The sequence below is a fragment of the Octopus sinensis genome, linkage group LG14, assembly GCF_006345805.1.
Source record: "Octopus sinensis linkage group LG14, ASM634580v1, whole genome shotgun sequence".
In the NCBI taxonomy this organism is placed as follows: Eukaryota; Metazoa; Mollusca; class Cephalopoda; order Octopoda; family Octopodidae; genus Octopus; species Octopus sinensis.
Window position 1 is genome coordinate 43,118,572 of NC_043010.1, and position 22,186 is coordinate 43,140,757.

The window sequence follows — 22,186 nt, forward strand, 5'->3', positions numbered from 1 at the left end:
ATTTAGCAGAGTTATGACCTGAGGACATTTCACCCATGATCATCCCAGATTTTATTTTTGAGCAACCTAATCTTGACTACATTATCCAATGACTTAAAAAAAAAAAGAGATGGTAAGCTGTATTTTAAGGGAGATTTAGGCTTTAAAAGACCAGAGGTAGTCACAGTCGGAACTATATAAAGACGGATGTTTTCGTACAAATCCACAAATGAACAAAGATCAGATCAGTTATTTTTTAACTGAAGCCTCATCTATGAGATATCCATAATATCATACACCCAACAAAAAATAAATAAATAAAAACATATAACTAGAGGCTTGGGGGCCACTGAAATGCTATACTTTACCACCATTGCTAAGACTGGTTTTCCTCTTCACAACCAAAAAATATTTCACCCCACATATTGACTCTCAACAAAATGCTGCTCTCATATCTGTTACTGGTTTGCTGTTACACATACTGATATCCTAGACCACTTAAAAAAATACCACTCATTTGAATGGGTCAAATTTGCCCACCAATACACTCAAACATGCTGTCACAGCTTTGCTTTTTGTAGCCTCTGATCCTTGGAGCTGGCTGGTCTCATGTCACCTCTCGATTCATTCATCTATCCTCCTCTTGTTACACATACTGTATCCAGCCCAGGCTCCATTTTACTCACAGTTTGCTTCCCAGAGCAAGGATCGCACACTTCAGCATATATATCTAGACACACAATTAAAAACAACTCGACCACACATATGCTCATCACTCATACACACATCACAAATACAGTAACAAAATGTTGGAGACAACGTGCCGGATCTGGAGTAACAAGCATTTTATTAATGAGGTTGTGATGGCAACGAAAGGACAAACCAATTGATTAATTGATAATTACAACGAATAATCAAGCTGTCGATTAGAAATGATCAATTACTTGACTAATCTTTACTATAAGGAACATGTTTCTCTGCACATTTGCCATGTGCTGAGATCAAGATGATTTTCAAAATATTTGAAGGATTTTTTTTCAGTCTCTCCAGTTCAACACCCTGTTCGTTGTTTTTATCTATGTTGATAAGTTGAAAGGTAAAAAAAAAAAATTGATGTTGGCAGACATGAACTTGTAGCACAAAGAGTTGCAAGAAATACTGCAGGGTTTTCTTTCCAATGCTCTAACAATTCTACCAATTTGCCACCTGCAAAAATAAAGCTTTTTTTTTTTAAAGAAAAAAAAGATGAATTTATTCATTTTATTCATTGAATTTCCATATGCAACATAAGGTAAAATAAGATTTGTGTTTTAGCTTTGGTTTAGTCTATTTTTCTTTCAGGAAAGAAGGAAAAGGTAATAAAAATAGCGACAGATTTACTAAGTATTTCAGTTTGTGGAAGAGTTACTTCTGCTGTAAATATTATTTGAATGCAGTTCCCTCACCTATTTGAAACTATTTATTTTTGAGGTGAGTAAACTACTTTACCAAAAAGTCTGTTCATAAAACAGTTAATTCTGCTATTTCTAACATAGACATATCATTACCCACTAAAATAGACATTGATGTTCAATGATTATGAAATTAGACTATAAAGGTCGTGAAAACTTTCTTTATTGTAAATGAAAATTAGTCACTGAAATTTATCATTCACCACTTAGTTTATATATAAGGCAGTTTGAGAAAAGGCATTTCACTGAAATGTTACATTAACATTATGGAAAAAATTATTCTAAAAAATTCCCTTTGACATTCATTGCCTACCTCAAATATTACTACCATACACACGCATATTCATGAGCTTGAGAGCTTTTATATGGCTTACTTTTTCGATTCGGTGGTGGGGGGCAGTGTATGCAGAGAGTGGCTGTAGATAATTGAAAGGAAACTGCCAATGCTGATATTTTCCATACACCTTATTCTGCTATAGTTTCAGGTACTTTTTATCTACAACCCTTCTTGTCTGTTCATGAACAAACTGATGCTAGCACAATACCAGAAAATATTTCTTATGAATCGCAGGATGGCAAAATGTCAAAGGATGAACAATCCAGAAGATATAACTTACCTATATGCTTTGACATTGCTGTACTGATACCTGGTAGTGATGAAGAAACTCATCAGACTGGTAGAATATTGATAAGCAAGTTCTGATCAGAAAACAATCAGCAGAATCTTCAAGTCCAATCTGCTCACTTGCAGTATATTTGAAACAATCAAAAGCCTTACATGCAGGCCTGTATGATGATCTGGTATATGCAATCATTGCAGGGCAGACAATTCAACAATCTTGTTTAAAAGAAAATGAATTCATTTTGATATCGGCAATGCAAATCAACAAGATGAAATCATTAAATATGAGCATCTGAATCATATTTGAGACTTTTCAAATTTCCTATTTGGCAAAAGAGGTGAGGATCCTTCTGTAGAATTTTACATGCCAATTAATGACAAATAATTTTTGATCCAAACAACGCAAAAGACACCCTTTGAATAACTCAATTAACTAAACTCACTCAATTTGATGAATCACCAAAGAATCAGAAATGGAAAATCTCACATGCAGCAATTTCCCTTAACATACGTAGTAATCATTGAATAAGACTTGCGAAGAAGGACAATACAATCAAAATTAATATTTGAGACCATCAAAGGAGTATACACTGTCTATCAGTTGTTGGAAGAACTCTTCTATTTGAGACTCTTGCTTCATCACAGAACTGGAGCTGCAAGTTTTCGTGATTTGCTTACAGTTGACAATGTAATCCACAGAAAATTTTAAATATGCGTGCCAAGTACTGAATCTTTTTGAGAACGATTGAGAATAGCAAATGTGCATAATGAAACAGTAGTAATTCAATCTGCTGACTAGCTCAGAAATTTATTTGTTGCGGTTCTCATTTCTGCTCTCCGTCTCCACTTCTAAATCTACTACACATTTCACAACCTTATTAGAAACTTTTTACATTGCATAAGAGAAATATCGACCATAGAAAAGGATGGGGGAAAAGCTGCCATTAATGACATGCTCTATGAACCGGATGACCAAACCATTGGATATGAGCTTTCAACAGTTGGTTATGGTTTGCTAGCAACTGACCACCACCAACAAAATGTACCTGTTAAACCAAATGAAATAGATCCTTCAGCCGAAGTCTATTACAACGATCACATAAATATACTCTGCCGTACTGGCTGGATGGGTATTTGTTGGCTGACATCAAGTTAAATGCATGTTGTCCTATTATAAACCAACTACGAATGTTGAAATTATCATTTTTTTAATGAAGTAAATTACAATATTTACATAGTTACGTGATAGTTAACCAGTCGTGTAATGTAGTGTCCAAGAACTGGAGCAGTTGTAATGAAATTACCAACAGAAGGGGATTAGTTTCGCATGAGAGACAGGAATAATGATTGCCCACTCTAGTTGAAGAATTCCTTTTAACTCAGGGATGAACTTCATCCAAGAAAAACTTGATGGGCTTACTGCTTGTGTTCCAAACTTTGCCGCTTTCTGATTTGTCCATGCGCATTGTGCTTATTTAACTAGAAAAGTGCAGGAACTCCTGGAACACTGTAAGACATTCTCTAATTTTGAGTGATATTCCAGCAAGTTGATGATCAATAACCAGGACAGTGTAGTCTGGGTCTTGCTATTAAAGTTGTGAGGCTTTGATTCTAAGCCTCACTACAACCCTGAATACAAGCTGAGATTTGCTTTTGAGTCAATCAATAGTAAAAAACATTGACAACAACGAGGGCAGCCTGATATTTAATGATTCTCCTGGAAAAACAGGCAAAACTTTTCTGTTCAATTTGCTACTGTTCTATGTTCACAAAAATGGCCAATGAATGCTACAGCTTCATCAGGCATTGCAATAACACATTTGAAGCTTGGATGGACTACCCATTCTCTCTTCATTTTCCCCAGTTTAGTGAGAAACCGGTTATATATCTCCTCATGATGCAGTTAGTCGCCTTCTATACAATGTTCAGTGTGGGACGAAGCCCCAATGTACCAACCGTCATCCCAAAGCTTTGAATCACACGCTTTGACATGTAATGAACAATAAGCAACTTCTTGGAGGGAAATCTCTGTTTTGTATAACATAAACACAGACATAGCAGATAACAGCTAACCTTCGGCCGTTTGGACCCTGTTGGTTGGTATTGGCGCAATTTGTTTCTTGCTCTATTACGCACCAATGTGCAACCCAACCAATCGCAGCCTTCTGATAAGGTCGCATGACACAGACTTCTAAATTCTCTGTTGGAGCCTCCTGGTCTCTATAAAAGCTAGGTCAACAAACCATATTTCTATCAACAAACAACAGCTATCCTAACAACAAACAACGACTAAGTCGATCAACTCAACGATCAAATTGGGAATAAACTTCCTGGAAATGTGATTACACTGGGAAGTTTACAGAATATCAAATATTTAAAAAAACTGTCTTTAGTTGAACAATATTAAAAGACTTTAATATTTGTCTGTTTGCCCCACCCCCACCATCGCTTGACAACCAGTTAAAAAAAGTATTGCAGTCTATTTATTTGACTAAACCATTCAAGGCGATGCTCTCAGTCTAATGAACGAAATAAGTAAGAAAAAAAAAAAGAAAGCAACATATATCGAATTAGAAATAGAATTAATGTTTCTGCATAGAAGAAGGTGGATCGAAGCCATGCAGAGTGTATCAATGTATTCAGATCCGAAGACACGAAATACTAATTAATTGAAAATGTTATCATAAAAATAATAAGTAATTTTTCATATTTAATATTGTTGCTATAATTATTTTCTTTGTTATTATATCTCCAGGACTTTTTGTTTCACTAACGACATATTCAAACTACGCATCGATGGTGAATAAAATGATGTCAATTTCTTATCCTGCGTAAGCATTCGCATTTCACTCTATTTACCTGTAACTATGGATCACAATAGTGATTTTGATAGTGCGGACTCTGATGAAGAGGTGAGTTATATTTTCAATATTAATTTAATTATAGTCACAGACTTGTAGATTAACTAGCAAAAGAAGATGTGACGTATGTATCATTGTCATCTGGTATTTTAAAACAGAATCTATACACCACGTGTTCAACTTCGACTCCGCTGAACACATGTTAAATTGAGAACCAGATATTGTTCAGCCCAAGTAAACACTAATTAAGTACACCTATAATAAAAACTATTGCACTCGAACCACCTTAAAACGGTGGATTATGATTTTGAGAAATCTGACTGTCATTTCTTAAAGTTGGTTTGTTTAATTACTATTTAATCGTATTTTTATGCGAACAAAAATTTATAAATATTTCATGTTTAAAATGGCCAAATTTTGTCATTCGATAATTAGGATTTGTTGTCTACTCGTGGCTCTGTGGCTTTTTCATTTTTTTTTTTTTATGTATCAACCAAAACTTCTTGGTATATTTGTATAAAAATCATCTTTGATTGATTTGGTTTGAGGAAAGACTATATTTCAAGAATTTTCATCTCCTCACACCGACGCTCTGTTGACTAACGTCGAATGAATGCTGAATTTTAATTATTCTCTACCGTTTTACAATGGATACTTTATTGGACATGGGCACTATTTAAATAGAGAGGTCTTGATGCATCTACGTAACGATATGAAAGGGAGGGTTAGGGTGTCCATTACACGTCTACACAGCGTACATTTATAGTGTTTTGTACGTAACACCTGTATTTAAGTAATACCGTTAAGGGACCTCTGTATTTAAGTAGTACCCACTTATTGTCCCTACCTTGCAAAATGTTATTGATAGTTATAACACGTCGCAGAGGAGAAAAGTGACTTCTATTGCTTTTGTGTACACTATTCAACATCAAAATTTTGAAGATCATGATAAATTTTCATCGACGAAACAATAAATGTGTTTCTCCATACCACACTGCACAACTTCATTGACGCCTCTTACAATCAAAATAATGTAAACAATAAACTTTGTGTAAGCCTAAGATGACTGAGACGGTCTGAACTCGCAAGCAGCTAATTTTTGTTCATTAAATGCACGCTCTGTGAGAAATAGAATTGTTGACATATCAGAAAACATAAATGAAGTTGATACTGAATCTTGGCTTCGAGCAGATGTCAATGTGAAAATAGAACTATCACCGTGGAATAGCAATCGTTGGCGATGGCGGAAGTTTTCTAATGAAAAAACATTTTTGAAAATTAATATCCCTTTATTTAATCCCTTTCCCTTTGGGCCCTCAAGACGGACTTTAATTTTTTTTTTTCACTATGCACTTCATTCTTATGAAAAAAAAAAAGAGAATGGGATCGTTTATTGACCACCACCTTCAAAAACATAAATATGAACTTGCTGTTACAATGTTTTAAGAATTTGGTGATCTACAAGTTACTCACTGAAATCGTTGACTCACTTTATTCACCACATCTTTGCATATGAGGGCACAGTTCCAGGAATTTCTTGAAGGGAGGGCACAAGGTCAGAAGGGAATGCAATTCCTGGAGAAAAGGATGTAATAACATCATTTAGAAGGGTGCACTTCTTTTCTTGAGGGGGAATTTGCCCCCCAGCCCCTTTCTCCAGGGTCCACCCTAGATATGGCTTGTCCAGCCCTCATAAACCATTTGTGTACATTTGATTTCCTTAATAACTACCAAATTACTGAATGTGGTACCCTGTCAAATACCGTCTTCAGTCAATGAATGCCAGTGGTTTATTCTTAGCTGCATCTTTCCCTTTTAGTGCCTCATAAGGAAAATTATAGCCTTGGTACCTCCCAAGTGCAAAAACCAAACATTTCATCTACATGTACTTTGTCATGGGTCAGTTGTGCTATGAATATTTCCAAGGCCTTCATAAACTGATCCAGTAATTTAATTTCTCTATAAATTCCTCTCTAAAACATCTCCTTTGTAGCAGTTTACAGCTATGCCAGTCATTTGGTATACCTTCCAGTATAACTTGATTAACTATCATCTATGCCTCACCAGATATTTTGAGCAACTCTGTAACTATCTCTCATTGACCTGCAATGTCTCCCATCTTCATGGCCTCAATTTCTTTATCTACCATGCTACTGTCAACTTCAATTGCTGGTTCCTTTGTAGGATCAGCTTGAAGTAACCTTTCTTTATCGCATGCATACTCCACATTCACCAGCCTTTCATAATAGCACTTCCATGACATTTTCTTGTTTTCCATATCTATTGCCATAAAGGCATGTCCTTTATATCAATGCCCCACTCCTTCCACCTGCTGCTGCACACAATCTAGCTTCTGATAAATCTCTCCTCCACAACCTATCTGAACATCCCCCAATGGACTTACCATATATTGTATTCCTCTTCCCTCAATTTCTCACTTTCCATCATGAACCTACCTCCTGCACACAATTTCTCCCCATCAAATCTTTTCCCCACAACATATTGTCCTAATACTCATCTCTCTCTATCTGTGCCCACTCACTGCATTCCCTCCAGCTGCCATCTCATACTCTCTTTTTGTAATCTCTTGAACTTACCCACCAACCCATTCACTCGTCAATCCCTGGTCCACTTTACCATGCACACATCCGTTGGCAGAAAATCTGACTGACCATGCCGGATGCCTTTCTTAACATTAAACATTTTACAGAGTGTACTGGATATATTTTTTCTGGCACCAGCATGATAGCTGTTGTCTTACCATGAACCCTGTCAAACCCTGCAATGTCACTGCTTGATTCAATTTACCAATCACTTACAGAGTGTATTAGGTGCTTTTTGTGGCACCAGCATCATTTAGGCACCTTGTAGCTTGCAAAGTGAAGGACAGGCTTCATGATGGATAGAGCAGATTTATTGCAAGAGGATGGCAATGAAGAGAATAACAAGGGAAACAATATTAGGGCAGGAGTAATAGAAATAATGTCAGGGAGTACTGTGAAGGAAAGGGAGAACTAAGTAGTAAGTGTAATGAAGTGGTGGGTTCAGTAATGTGTTCGGTCAGTCTGTTTGGCCATACCAGTTCAAGATAGTCCGAAATAGTTCTTATTGGAATTACTCAGGTTTGTTGAGAATGATAGAAGAGAAACTAAACAAGTGTCACTGTACAAATATTTTGTGCTATTTTGGCCATGGGGAAATATTACCTTGCTTGGAAACAAGTGAGAGATGGCAAAAGGAAGAGCATCTTGCTGTAGATAATCTCCCTCATCAAATTCTGTCTGACTCGTGCAAGCCTAGAAGAGTGAATGTTAAAATGATGTCTTTCAATTTTTATTTTATCTATTTTCAGTTACAAACTGCAATTGCAAATAATTTACTGAAACCTGGTCTAAATATTGAGATTCAGCCTCGAGAGGTAATCATCAATCGAAAAGTAAGCCTGTTTTTTTTATATATTACATTTTATTTTAAAGATCAGAATTATCTTTTATTGAATCATTGAGATTTTGAAAGTTTGTAAGAGACAAATCAGTTGAACTGAAAGGCAACCATGAAAAAGTAGTTAAAATTGAAATGATATCAATAGAAAACTAATGAGATTTAAAGGGGAACACTGTCGGGTAGGTGTGAGAGGCCATATCTGATTAGTTTAAAGATAAAACAAGCAGATATTTGGATCAGATATGCCCAGTTTAAATGCTAAATGTTTAAACTATGTTCACAAAATATCTTGTAACAACTGAACTATTTTTGCATCCTGATAACAAGATATATGTACAAAAATAATGCTGACACCCTAATCCTTCCATATAAAACTATGTTTTATTATTTTAGTTACCTTGGAAATTTCTTATTGACCAGTCAGAAAATATTTTATGAGTGTTAGTAGTTTTGGTTTGCAAATATAGCATAAAATAGCTAAGCTGCAGTTTATCACAGTATCCATAGTCTATTCTGTGAAACGAGACCTCAGCAGGTTTTGGGACCTTTCGTGGTATGAATTTACTAGCAGAGATACCCTGCGTTGCCCGTGTTACATGCAATTGAAGAATTAGACTTTTCTGTTATATTTTCTGTAATGAACTGGAATATCTGTTTCGAATTTCATCAAAATTGCAGATGAAGGTTATTTCCCTCTTTTCACACCCTAAAAAAAATTGTAATCATGCCACATGTATCCCATACTACTGATTTTTATGCGCATATTCCAAAATTCCAGCCTTATTGAACCTGTTAAAAAGATTTTGCTCCTGAAAAATGTAGGTCATGGAGCACTAAAATGTGAGAGTTAAGGCCCCTGTTGGGGGTGGGCATCTTAATGTCAACCAGAGAAGTTGAATTGTTGAGAATCTTTTTAACTTGGGTCTTATATCTATTGTTTGAATTTCTTTGAAATAGGAAATATATATTCACTGGGTTTGTAAAAGAGAGCAAAGCTACTGGAAATCAAAAGATGAATGATCACAATAAGCAGTCAGCTACCCTACCCTAGTTGTTACCACTCCCAATGTAGGATTCCTCACCATCCAGGTGACAGGCACAGCCGTAAGATGCATTATGAATCTATAGCAATTGGAAGGGCGTGACTCAACTGAAATAAAACAACTGTATGACATAAGGGCTAAGGAGAAATGAAAGTATCACCTCTGGAGGTTGCAATGACCTGATATGTAACTGGACAGAATAAATTTACAATCTATAAGTGTCTTTGAATAACCAGTCTCTCATCTGGGAAGGCCTTGAAATCAATGTTACCATCTGGGGACTATGTGTGACCCAGTGATAATAAAAAGACTGAAAGGAGGTCTGCAATCAAATAACTTTACTCAGCATTTTGCAGAAATCACAATTTAAGTGTATGTCAAAACAAACTGTTACACTGTTGTACCATTAAATTACAAATAATGCTCATCTTTTATGCTCGGGTAACCCTACAGCTTCCAAGAGCACAAATGTATTCGTTTTAGCTTAGATAAAATGACAAAATTGTGGGTGTTAAGACCCCATGGAGGGGTCTTTCTAACTTGGAAGAAGATGAAATTGTATAAACATTACTTCATTTGTATCTAATGTCTATGGTAAAAATTTCATCAACAGCAAAAATATATGAATTGTCATGGGGGTTATGGCCCTTATGCATAGAATATAATTTCCAAATTTCATAAAGATCCATTCAGTACTTTTGACGTAGTTTTGGATCATAAAAGAAATGACTAAAATTTGTGAGTTAAGGCCCCCCCCATTAGGGTGTTATGTATATATATATATATATACTTTTTCTTTGTCTTGCAAGTTACTTGGTGACCTCTTAGTGCTGTTGCTATGGAAAAGAACTCAGGTTACACTGTAAAGTTGTCAGTGCTAGGAAGGGCATCCAGTTATAGAAATCATGCCAGCAGGTGTTAGAGCTTGACACAGTTCTGCAGCTCATTGGACCCTGTTGAACCATCCAAACTAAGCCAATATGGATGATGATTGTGACAATTTTACACACACACACACAGTGTGTGCACATATGATTCATAGATGGGTAATCACTATTAAGAACGGTGCAGCCTCTATGTGGTCGCACGATTTGCTAGAAATAGTAGCCAAATCACAACTTAGTGTCTTAGATATACGATTCACTAGATGTTGTAGTCCGCCGAGGTTGACTTTGCATGAAATGCAAGACGACATTGTCATGGCTGGAATGCCTTTGATCACAAATCAGCTCAAACAGGGCTTACATGGGTTGGAGAAGGGGGTTAAATAACAACAACAAACTCAACTAGCATATCTCGATCAGTGTTGACCCTGGGCTACAGAGCAAGAGCCGCCTACCACCACCACCACCAACAGCAACAACAACACCAATACTATTTGACAAACAAAAGGAAAGAAAGCAGCATTTACCAAAGCTAATACAATGTCTGAGTTACAGAGAGAGAGAGAGAGAGAAAGCAATGAAATTTTAATCCTGCCTTTCCAAAATGAAATGAATACTGGTTGTAAGACATTTCTCTGTGTGCCTTAAGAACATAAGCAAAGGTTTTATGTTGCTGAGGATATTAACTAAGAAATCTAGCCATAACCTTAATCAATTATTTTGAAAATCTATAAAATTATCTGAGTACACTCCTGCTTGCTTTGAAAATAAATGAAAAATACATTTTCAAATTTAAAAAGAACTTTGCAAATTGTAAAACAACTCTGTTCTGTTTATGCTTTTTTTAATTATAGGATGATATGGAAAATATTCTTAACAATTTCCGGTTAAACCTGAACTGGATTGAAAGACTTGACTACACTAGCATGACCACAACTGCAGAACAACTGGAAAAAGTTATGGGTGACGCTGAAAATGCATCAGTAAATAATGACTTTCAGAGAGAACTTTGTTTGTGAGTATTACAAGATATATTTTTTGACAAGGTTTTAGATTTAATTTACAACATTTTAAAAATAGTTTCACTATTCACAGAGAAAGTGAAGGACTGGAATGATTGTGATATGTAGTGCTCCAGAAGACTTGCCTGTCTCAATGAAACAGATTCTAGAATTACAGTGTGTGTCTGTAAATATTTGCGGCTGCAAAGCTTTTTGTGTTGTATATCTTTATTTTGTCGTGTTTGTTTCATCATCATCCCTATATGTTTGTTAGCTTTTCCTAATGGCTTTTTGCCACTGGTGCCATCAAAAGTGAACAATATCGTTAAAGGAGCAAAATTGTAATGATCTTTTGGATGTTGACTGATGAGGAATTAGCTATGAATTTTCTGTTTGTGATTTTGTAAAATTTTGCGTTGTGTTTTTGTTAAATTTTTGAAGAAATATATATATAGGTGCAAGCATGGCTGTGTGTTAAGAAGCTTGTTTCCCAACCACATGATCCCGGGTTCAGACACTTGCCCAAGGTGCCATGCAGTGGCACCTTGGGCAAGTGTCTTCTACTATAGCTTTGGGCTGACCAAAGCCCCATGAGTGGATTTGGTAGACAAATCCACTCATCAGCATAGAAGAGCTTCCGGGGGCAGCCTTCTTGAATTCCTCTATTATGGCATGGAGGACTATAATAAACAAGAGTGAGCCAAGAACTGATCTTTGGTGAATTGTACACTGAATTCATTGTTATACATGTTGCCGACCTTCACCTTAGTTGCAGCATCCCTATACATGACTTGTACAGTTCTTACTAATCTCTAGCTTCTGCATTGACCATTAGGTAAGAGAACAGGGCACCCTGTCAAAGGCTTATCACTAGATAATGGAGCAGCATGGACCATGTCAGTCTGTCAATTTAAAAAGAAATACTGTCTTTTCAGTGTTTACTTGTTTTATTTCAGAACAATGTAAGTTTTTACCCTTTCCAATTCCATGTAAACAATAACATGCCAGTATTCCTTTTAATTTCTGAAAATTAGCTACAAACAAGCCCAATCAGCAGTATTAAGTTTGATGCCAAAGCTTCGAACGAATGGAATTCCTACCAAAAGACCTGATGACTATTTTGCAGAAATGGCTAAATCTGATTTACATATGAAGAGAGTAAGTAAATGCCTAATTAATTGATTGAGTTGATGTATTTGATTTCATTAAGAAGCATCTAATTTCTAGTAACTCCGACTGGTTCCAGATCTTACTTCTTGGAATATTTATGTAATGCTCTGGCACAAAATATCTTGTCTCATAAGAATTGTAAACTAATAAGTTTCTTTGCCTACAAACTTGAGCCTTATTGCGGTTAGTCCTTTGCATGCTAAAGGTGTGCAGTTGCTTGTCAATGTGAGAACAGTTTTTTATATGGTGATCACTAAAGGAAGGGCAGTGCATATTACTGTTGCAAATCTACCTCAATTTGTAAGATAAATATGTTGATACTGGGCATAAACATCACTAGGAAGAATGGACGGGTAGGTAGAACTTCTGCAGGAAACTAGTCTGGAGAAATAGAATTAGGCAAAGTGTATAGTGCAGAGTCCAAGAACTAAGTCACAGTAAGGGAGGAGAGCATATGGAGCTATTTAGCTATGTAGTGCAATGGTCACTTTAGTAACAATATAGAAAATGTAGAGAGAAACCACACAACTAAGCATGTAAGTGAATTTTTGCCAGTCATCTGAATGGCTTTTTAACCCTTTAGCATTTAAATTGGCCATATCCGACCCAGTTATTTTTCTTGTTTTATGTTTTGACTTCTCATACCTACCCTACAATGTCATTCTAAAAATAAGCAATCACATCAACAATATCTCTAAGTTACAAGAAAATGAATGATTAATTCAAAGCATTACATTTGACAAAAAAGTTAAATTCAGTCTCTGATGAGCCTTTTTTGAGAATGGGCTGCATGAGAAGTTGTTTAAGATGAAGTGGGCAGCACTACTAAAAAAAATTCAAGATAATTTCAATAAATGTTGTATTTTGCATATAATTCGCTGTGCCATTCAGAATGTCCAACAAGCCACAGTTTGCCCATAACTGGGCAAAAAAGAAAATTATCCCAGACAAAAGTACCGTAATTAAGAAGTTGAAAGCATGTGTAGGATATAGAGTTTCTGAGTTCAAACCAGGCTTAGGGTTATGTAATGTGAGTACATGTAGGGTAACTGAAGTTGATCAGAATTTAGACCCCAGTGTAGAACATACAAACAGAAAAGAATAGATTAAAAGTATTCACTGCAACTCGAAATTAGCTCAAAATAGAAACTGTCTTTAGAGTTAGGGTTACAAAGAAATATATCTGGAAAAGAGAAAGTAATTAGAACAAACATTAATGGCATGAAAGGACTTGAGAAAATAAATATAAAAACATTTTTCGTATTGATATTCAAAATCAGTACTTGTCATAATGGTTTCAAATTTTGGCTCAAGGCCAGCAAGTTCATTTGAGGAGGTAAGTCGATTATATTGACCACAGAACTCAGCTAGTACTTGTTTTATTGACCCTGAAAGTATGAAAAGCAAAGTCGAGCTCAGTGGAATTTGAACTCAGAATGTAAAGGCTCTCAAATGCTGCTAATCATTTGCCCAGCATGCTAACGATTCTGCCAACTTGCCACCTTCAGTACTTGTAATATTAATAATACTGAGTTAGAAATTATTATAAGTTATAACAAACTGCAATGCACCAAAACAGGTGGCATCAACTATGAAATTGTAAATCAGGTGGCATTCATATTTTTTATAGTTTCCTTCATTGTTTAGCCTTCAAATCAGCTGAGACCATACTGTCTTTTTCCAATCTAGTATAAGAAGGACTGTATTATGCAGTCTACACAAGATGCTAATGTGAGATTTGATGACTGAGTCTAGCAAGTTAAGTGACTGCAAAGAATTTTTTTTTTTGGCTCATTTCATCCTATGGTGAAAACATACATTATTTCAAATTAATTTTACATTTTTTATCGTTTTTTTTCTTTCTTGCAGATCCGTGAGAAATTACTTGCTCAAGAAATTGGAATGGAAAAATCAGAAAAGGCTAAAAAATTAAGAGCTGCTCGTAAATTTGGTAAACAGGTAAGTAGAATTTGGTTTACTACAGCTTTGCAACATTTATACATCCACTCGGGAAAACTGAAAAAAATTGAAAGTGATTTCAAAAATGATTATTCTTTAATGAGTAAATTTTAGTTAATGTAAACAAGACATGATAGTTCTCAAGTTGCCAGTAGGTCTTGGGAAAGTGACCATTACATATCTGCTGCTAATATACATAAGCTTGTTTGTACTGTCTTTATTCCCTTGCAGTTGGGCTTTCCTGGTAAAATGAAATAGAGTAAAAAAATAAATACGAAATATAAAAATTTTCAAGAGTTGATAAAAAGTTGGGAGAAATATCAGCAGGAAGAAATGCAAATGGTATGGGTTTATTTACAGTGGATCTCAACTTTCCAGGGAGCAAGCCAAACACTGGTTTCAGGACTGATCTCTGTAGAACATGCCAAATGAAATGAGGTGTGTTAGGTGATGTAATGGTAGCAGACTGTCATTGATGCAGTTATAGTTTCTTATGGGAACACACACACACACACAGAACATGCTTCCATCTGCTTGACATAAAATGGACCATATGTCAAGCACAGTGCTTTTCAAACTTTTTGCTGGAGCGGAACCCCAAGGAAACATTCCACTGGCTCGAGGAACCCCTGTGCAATAATTTAATAGTCTTATGCACACATATCTGCACAGGAGAATTAAAAATTACTGCCGATTTTAGCAGTTTTGTAACTTCTTGCGGAACCCTGGTTGAAAACCACTGGTCAAGCAGTGTGGGAGCATGTTCTGTGTGTTCCCATGTTTTTTCTTGCAGACATTGATTTACAGAGGCATGTACTGAAAATCATCTGCATCAATCTCACCATTCTACATTGCTCCGTTTAAATAGTGTATTAATAAGTGTATATTTGTTTGTATACACGTTTATGTAAACATATTAACGTGTGTATATATTTGCAAGTCTTCCTAACCAATTATTTAAAAATAACTTTTCAAGGTCCAGATTGATATTCTTAAGAAAAGAGCACAAGAAAAGAAAAAAATGTTAGAAGAAGTAAAGAAATATCGGAAAGGTATGTGTAAAAAGTTTTCTTATGTCACTCATTTATTAATATTAAATACACTTACAATGGCTTTTTTTTTTTGTGTGCTGTTATTCATTCATGTTTCTGCATCTAATTTTCTTAATTTGTTCTTTTCATATATTGCATTGATTTACTATTTAATCTCATCATTATTGTGTTTACATCACACATATGCCTAGCTTACATTTTGTAGATATCAACTGCCCAGTTTTCCAGGTAATCTCAAAGCTACATTCCTGAACTTAGTAATTGTTCTGTGCATAATAAGGAAAGGGTCTGAGTCCAAATTTAACTTCATGCCATGTGTGTGTGTGTATGTATATATATATATATATATATATATATATATATATATATACTTCCATAGCAAGTGACCTGATCTGAGATCGTGTACTGGAACGAAAGCAATTGCAGCATGGAATGACTGACTATGGGATTGCACCTAGAAAGTTACCTTCCCACGCACAAGTCCAGGCAAGGTTGTTTATGGAAGACCAGCAGTTGCCCATGCATACCAGTCTCCCCTCTCCACACCACCAGTGTTATCCAAGGGAAAGGCAAAGGCTGATACAGCTTGGCACCTGAGTAAACTGGAGCAACATTAATTAAAGTGGCTTGCTCATGAACATAACATGCAGCCCGGTCCAGGATTCGAACTCACAACCTCACAATCGTAAGCTCAATGCTCTAACCACTGAGCCATGCAAGAATAGTGCCTATATTGTCAATGAGTAGACACAGAAGCAGAAGAGATGAAATTAATAGTTTGGAAAATTAAAATAGTTTTAGCAATAATTCACATAAAAAGAAGCAAGATATGTAATTACAACTGTTCCAAACCATTAAAATAAGTATTAAAATTTTGTTTTGGGTGGGGAGAAAACTGTACATAGAAGTAATGTTGTATTTAACCTTCATTCACAAATATCAATGGAAAGAAAATTGTAATGTAATTGTTTTATTTTGTTTATCTTTGTGTGCACTCATTCTAATATGTAAATATTTCAACAATCCTTGTTCTGTAATAATTTTTTGGAATAATATCTCAAAAGCTAATGTTTCCAATGAGCAAAATTGATAACATTAAAGAGAAAGATGCTTTTGCTCTTTTGCAACCAAGATCCAAAGTTTGAGAAGACAAAAACACAGATAAAGCTTATGATACTTGTTGTGATTTTAGTTTTGGATCACGAGATGTTGATTGTCTCAATTGCTGTTATATGCCTGCAGTGCGACTGCGCAGAATTCTGCTCTATTTGCAGACGACATGTTCAGTGTTGATTTTAGTTAGTCTAGAATGTAGCTACTTGCTGCATAAAATGTTATTGCATTGAAGTTTGGTTTTGCTTACAATTTTAGCAATCTTCGTTTGTATTGTATATTGCTGTATTTTTTAGTCGATTAAAACCTTTTAAAGTTTGATATTCGAGTTTGGGTTTATAACAATACTAAAACAATTGTGTTAGTGTATTAGTAATTTGAGTTTTATCTTGGTCTTTTAATCTGTGTATTTTAGGTCAGAAGGACAAACTTGATTTCCTTGATGATATCAAACTAGAAGATGAAGACAAACCTAACAAAAATTCCAGACGACGAAACAAATCTAACAGAAACGAAACTCAACACCAGTAATTTTTTGTTTTTCTTCTATTATCAATTGTTGTATTTATTTATTTTACTAGGCTATTATGAATCAGTTTTTGAAATTTCACAAGCTGCCACACTATTATTAGATAATAACATGAAGCATACAGCTGTTTCATTTTGAATTTTAATAGTTTTGGTTTTCATATAATCTGTGTAGGGTTGTTGAATGTATGACATTTGAAGGTCCTTCAAGTGGTGTGGTGAAATTAATGCAGTTGATTTTCAGTGTGAACTTCTGTAGGAGCATTATGGACCTGAAGGAATTCTAGAGGATTATAACTCTGGAGAAGAATGAGACTCAGTAGTGATGATGAGAAAAAGAAAATGGGTATATGGACCTATATCTAGATGACCTGTAGCTTGCATATTCACAGGAGTAGAAGCCATCATTTTAATTGTGATAGAAAAAAGTGAGAAGTAGTATTGGTTGTAGCATATTAGTGATTAAATCTTTGCTTAACCAAGCAAATTGCCTTTAATTGGTTGTGGCTACTAAGAAACATGATTTATAGAAGGTGATAAGTTATTTATAATTATTTCCATCATCTCGAGGTATTGAGAGTGAGGCTAGAAGTTGGCAGTCTGAGAGCTTACCATTGTTGGATAGTGTATTTCCATAGATATTTACTCTTTACTCTTCTACTTGTTTCAGTCATTTGACTGCGGCCATGCTGGAGCACCGCCTTTAGTCGAGCAAATCGACCCCGGGACTTATTCTTTGTAAACCCAGTACTTATTCTATCGGTCTCTTTTGCCGAACCGCTAAGTGACGGGGACGTAAACACACCAGCATCGGTTGTCAAGCAATGCTAGGGGGACAAACATATACACACACACTTATATATATATACATATATACGACAGGCTTCTTTCAGTTTCCGTCTACCAAATCCACTCACAAGGCATTGGTCGGCCCGGGGCTATAGCAGAAGACATTTGCCCAAGATGCCACGCAGTGGGACTGAACCTGGAACCATGTGGCTGGTTAGCAAGCTACTTACCACACAGCCTATATATACATTCCAATTAAATGTAGAGCTGTAAGGAAAGAAATATTGAAAAGTTTAGTGAAAATGGGAGCTTGCTCTAAAACACACTTAGGGTAATAGGAAGGATAACATCAGGACTAATCATCCCATTGAGTTCAAATGATTTGAGTTTTATTGTAGGAGATTGCATAAGGAAAGAGGAAAGGGAGTGTTGAAGCAGAAGTATGATGGCTTTATTTCCAGTTGGAGATGGCGTGTGAATTCTTAGGGTTAGAAACTGTAACCTTGTTGCAACTAAACCAGTTAGGGTTTTTCAAAAAATAAATTAATGTTGAAGGTGAAACAAATTTTGTTTATCTTTACATCACTGAATGCCTGTGACACTAGATTGATAATACAGAACTGGCAGAGAGTGGTGTGAGGTATGTTGCTTATCACCAACATTTATTTGGGTAGAGATAAACACAATTTACTGGTGCAGGTTGGATTTGGAGGATTTCAGGACAGTCAGTTCAGTAAGCATTTAAAGTTCAGCACAGTCCTCTGGCTTGACGGCTCCTGTCAAACCATCCAACCCATGCCAGCATAGAAAACAAACATTAAATAGTGATGATAATAGCATGTATATGCATCTATGTGTGTGTGTGTGTATATATATATAGGGAGAATTCACAAAAAAAACAAAAGACGAAGACAGGTGGTATAGACAACGAACAGATGTATTAGTATAACGTTCTGGAAGTGAAAAAGTTTCGAGCCTATGCTCTTCCACAGAAAGAAACAAGGAGAGAAAATAATGTGTAGTGGCTTGCAATCTATCATGGCGAAGGCCGGACAGAAGGATCACACAGAAGAGCTGGGGAGAAGGGAAGATAATAAAGTAGTGGTGATCCCAAAATGAAGGTGCGCGTGCATATGTATAAGAGAGTTTGTATGTGCTGGTGATCTTGATGTGTGTGTATGTGTAGGTGTGAAAATGTGGGTCTAGGAAGTGGTCAGTGTTGATGTGTGCATGGTGGTGTGTTGTGATGTGATGTATTTTATATATATATGTAAAATATAACATGTTTTGACTGGCACAACAATGCAGAGTGGACTATAATAAATGTTATAATTTAATTCTCCATAGTCTGATATAATAATATTTCAGATAATTAAATTATAACAACAATACACAATGCTTCAAGTGAACTACAATACTCTCATATATATAGAGAGAGAGCGAAGGGAACTTAAACTAACTTCATCCCAGGCCAGGTGCCTTGGCATGAAAAGTCAGCTGTATGAGCAATCCTTATTGAGCTTGTTATGGCATATTAGGCTTGAGGCAGTTATTTACATGGAACACAAAATACAGATTACAAAATAAAGAAAACAAAACAGAACTGTATGTGTGTTTATGTATGTATATATACGTGTATCATTATTTAATGCCTGCTCTCCATGCTCACATGGGTTGGATGGTTTGACTGAATACTAATAAGCTGGGAAGTTGCACTAGGTTCCAATCTGATTTGTCATGGTTTCTACAGCTGGATACCCTTCCTAACACCAACCACTCCAAGAGTGCAGTGGGTGCTTCTTACGTGCCACCAGCATGGATGCCAATTAAACAACACCAGCATTGGCTACAACTACCATCTCACTTGGCTTGACAAGTCTTCTCAAGCACAGCATATTGCCCAGTGTTCGAAGGTGTTTTTTACATGCAAGTTATGCAACGCTATATCATCATCATCATTGTGTTAATGTCCAGTTATGCTTGCATGGATGAGAGAGAATTTATAGTTTTCTGTGGCTGGATGCCCTTCCCTCCACCAACTGTTACCAGTTTTCGTGTAAGATAAAATCCCCCCATAGTTAGACATGTTTTCCTGATTGGAAATGAAAGACATTGCCTACATGACAGTGACACTTGCTTCCCATTTCCTACTAACAAATTTCTCGTCTATTTTTGTTATTTTGGCAAGATATTGATTTTTTAAAAAATTCTTTCTGATTACTTTTTAGACCAAACAGTAAACGTCAGAGCAAAAATGAACGTTTTGGTTTTGGCGGTAAAAAGAAACGGTCAAAATCGAACAATGCTAAGAGTTTTGATGAACTTTCTCCCATAGAAAGTATGATGATGAATCAAAGTTCTCGTAAACATCAGGTTAGCATTTTTCATTCTTTACGCATGTAAAATAGATTACATTAAACTAATAGAATGATGACCTCTTTCTCATTTATTCTACTGTAGAATACAGTTGTAGCTTCATTTTCTAGTATTATATATTTATTTAGTCATTTCATCTTTTTTACGACCTTTTAAAGAGAAAATAAATTTCTCAATTTTTTTGTTTTTTAGAACAAGAAACAGAAAGGGTCTCAAAAGCAGCAAAGATTGGGAAAGAACCGAAGGAATCAAAGCAAATTCCGAAATAAAAAGAAATGATTTCAAATTAGTTTATAAATAGCTTTAAAAATAAACATTTTTCTTTACATAAAAATTTGTTTCTTGTTAATTATTTAGTTCTTTCAATCTTATATAAGCTTTTCTTCTTTACCTTTATGTTACCAACCTAGCTCTGATCATAGTATGCCAAAATGCCTAAGACTGCCTGCATCTATCCATATTTAAATCAAAATATTTATGTAGATGTTGCTAGTGTGTTAGTGGTAACACAGTACATTATTTCACTTGATAAAATACTGTCTGATAATGTTTCAACTTAAATTTTGTATTTTCTATTTTACAAAACCAGTTTCAATTCATGATTTTATAATTTAATTTGAAACATCAGGTTTCAGTATTAGTTTACTTTTTACCTTTTTACCTTTTTTTTTTTATTATTCATCTTCATCATCAGCAACAACACCTGCTGCCATGCAAAGCAAGAGTAAGCATGCTTGTATACATTACATTAAAGATGCATATCAGAAGAGAATTTTTAACTTTTAGCATTTTTGTTACCATATTTCTGTTGAAATACATTGCTTTTGTTTGAATTAATTTTGGAAAAAAAGAAAAATTTAATAAAATGATTTTGTCCTTAAGCTGGTGTAATGGAACATAACATGAAATATTGGAAGGCTTTTAATTTAGATCACTCCTTATTTTTCTAACCAGGTTCCACACTCATATTTTTGTTACTTCTGAGTATACCCTAGTACATCACCATTTCTCTGCTGCTCTCTTTTACACTTTTGCTGTTCCCTACTCTCTCTCTCCCTCAGCTGTGCAGTCAAATTCATAAAAATAATTATCATTCTCATAAAATATCTAGGTTTTGGTTCTTGTATGTCTAAAATTTTTTAGTAACTTCTTTATTTTAAAATCTTTCAGCAACATTCAGCTCATAAACTAATAAAAGTGCTTTGTGTCATTGGGAATCTCTTTTTGCTTATTTCTGTAAGCAGTGATACTAATGGGTTCTAGGGAATAGGGGTGCATTAACGTCTGTGAGGTTAAGGTTGGGAAAAAGAGAAAGGGTTAGATGCTATAAGCCATCCACTTCTTTCTGTAAGCTGAAAAGTTGGAGGAATCTACCCTCTATCATACCCTGCCCCATTTTCCATCAGAAAAATGCGAACACACAGAATATGTTGGGAAGTATTGTTTATGGAAAGTATAAGAAGCCTACAAAAGGAAAAGTATGTAAATGTAGAAAGTGGAATGATGGTTACTTGGTGTTTTTATCTAGTCAGACCAAAGATGAAAAGTCTGTCATCAACTTCCTTTAGTCTGAAATTTAACTTATTGGACCTTTGGCACTTCTGAACCACATTACCACCACTCCACCCAGATTACCATTAGAACTTTATACTTCTCAGATTCTACCATCATAGATCTTATTGTACACTGTTGATTTGTATCAAACCAATCTACCATGACTTCTCAAATTTTTTGAATTTCTTGTGTACTTCATACGTTACTAGCTTTGTACTTTCTTTACCTTCTGTCTCTCTCTTCCAATATGTCTGATCATAAATCTTTCCTCCTCTACCTACACCACCATCTCAAACATAACCTCACCATGTTTCCTATCTGCTGCATCCAACCCCTTTTCAAACTATACATTATCAAAAG

The 22,186-nt window shown here is 35.4% G+C and overlaps 1 protein-coding gene across 1 annotated transcript; it reads left to right on the plus strand.

Annotated features, from left to right (window-relative positions):
- Nucleotides 1-4,806: 4,806 nt before the first annotated feature.
- LOC115218798 (probable rRNA-processing protein EBP2) lies at nucleotides 4,807-20,606 on the plus strand. The gene is made up of 9 exons (XM_029788733.2): nucleotides 4,807-4,964; nucleotides 8,266-8,349; nucleotides 11,139-11,299; nucleotides 12,320-12,443; nucleotides 14,325-14,414; nucleotides 15,391-15,466; nucleotides 16,995-17,106; nucleotides 20,125-20,269; nucleotides 20,465-20,606. Exons 1-9 carry the CDS (start codon nucleotides 4,920-4,922, stop codon nucleotides 20,549-20,551), a joined length of 924 nt encoding a protein of 307 aa, XP_029644593.1. The 5' UTR covers nucleotides 4,807-4,919; the 3' UTR covers nucleotides 20,552-20,606.
- Nucleotides 20,607-22,186: the final 1,580 nt, after the last annotated feature.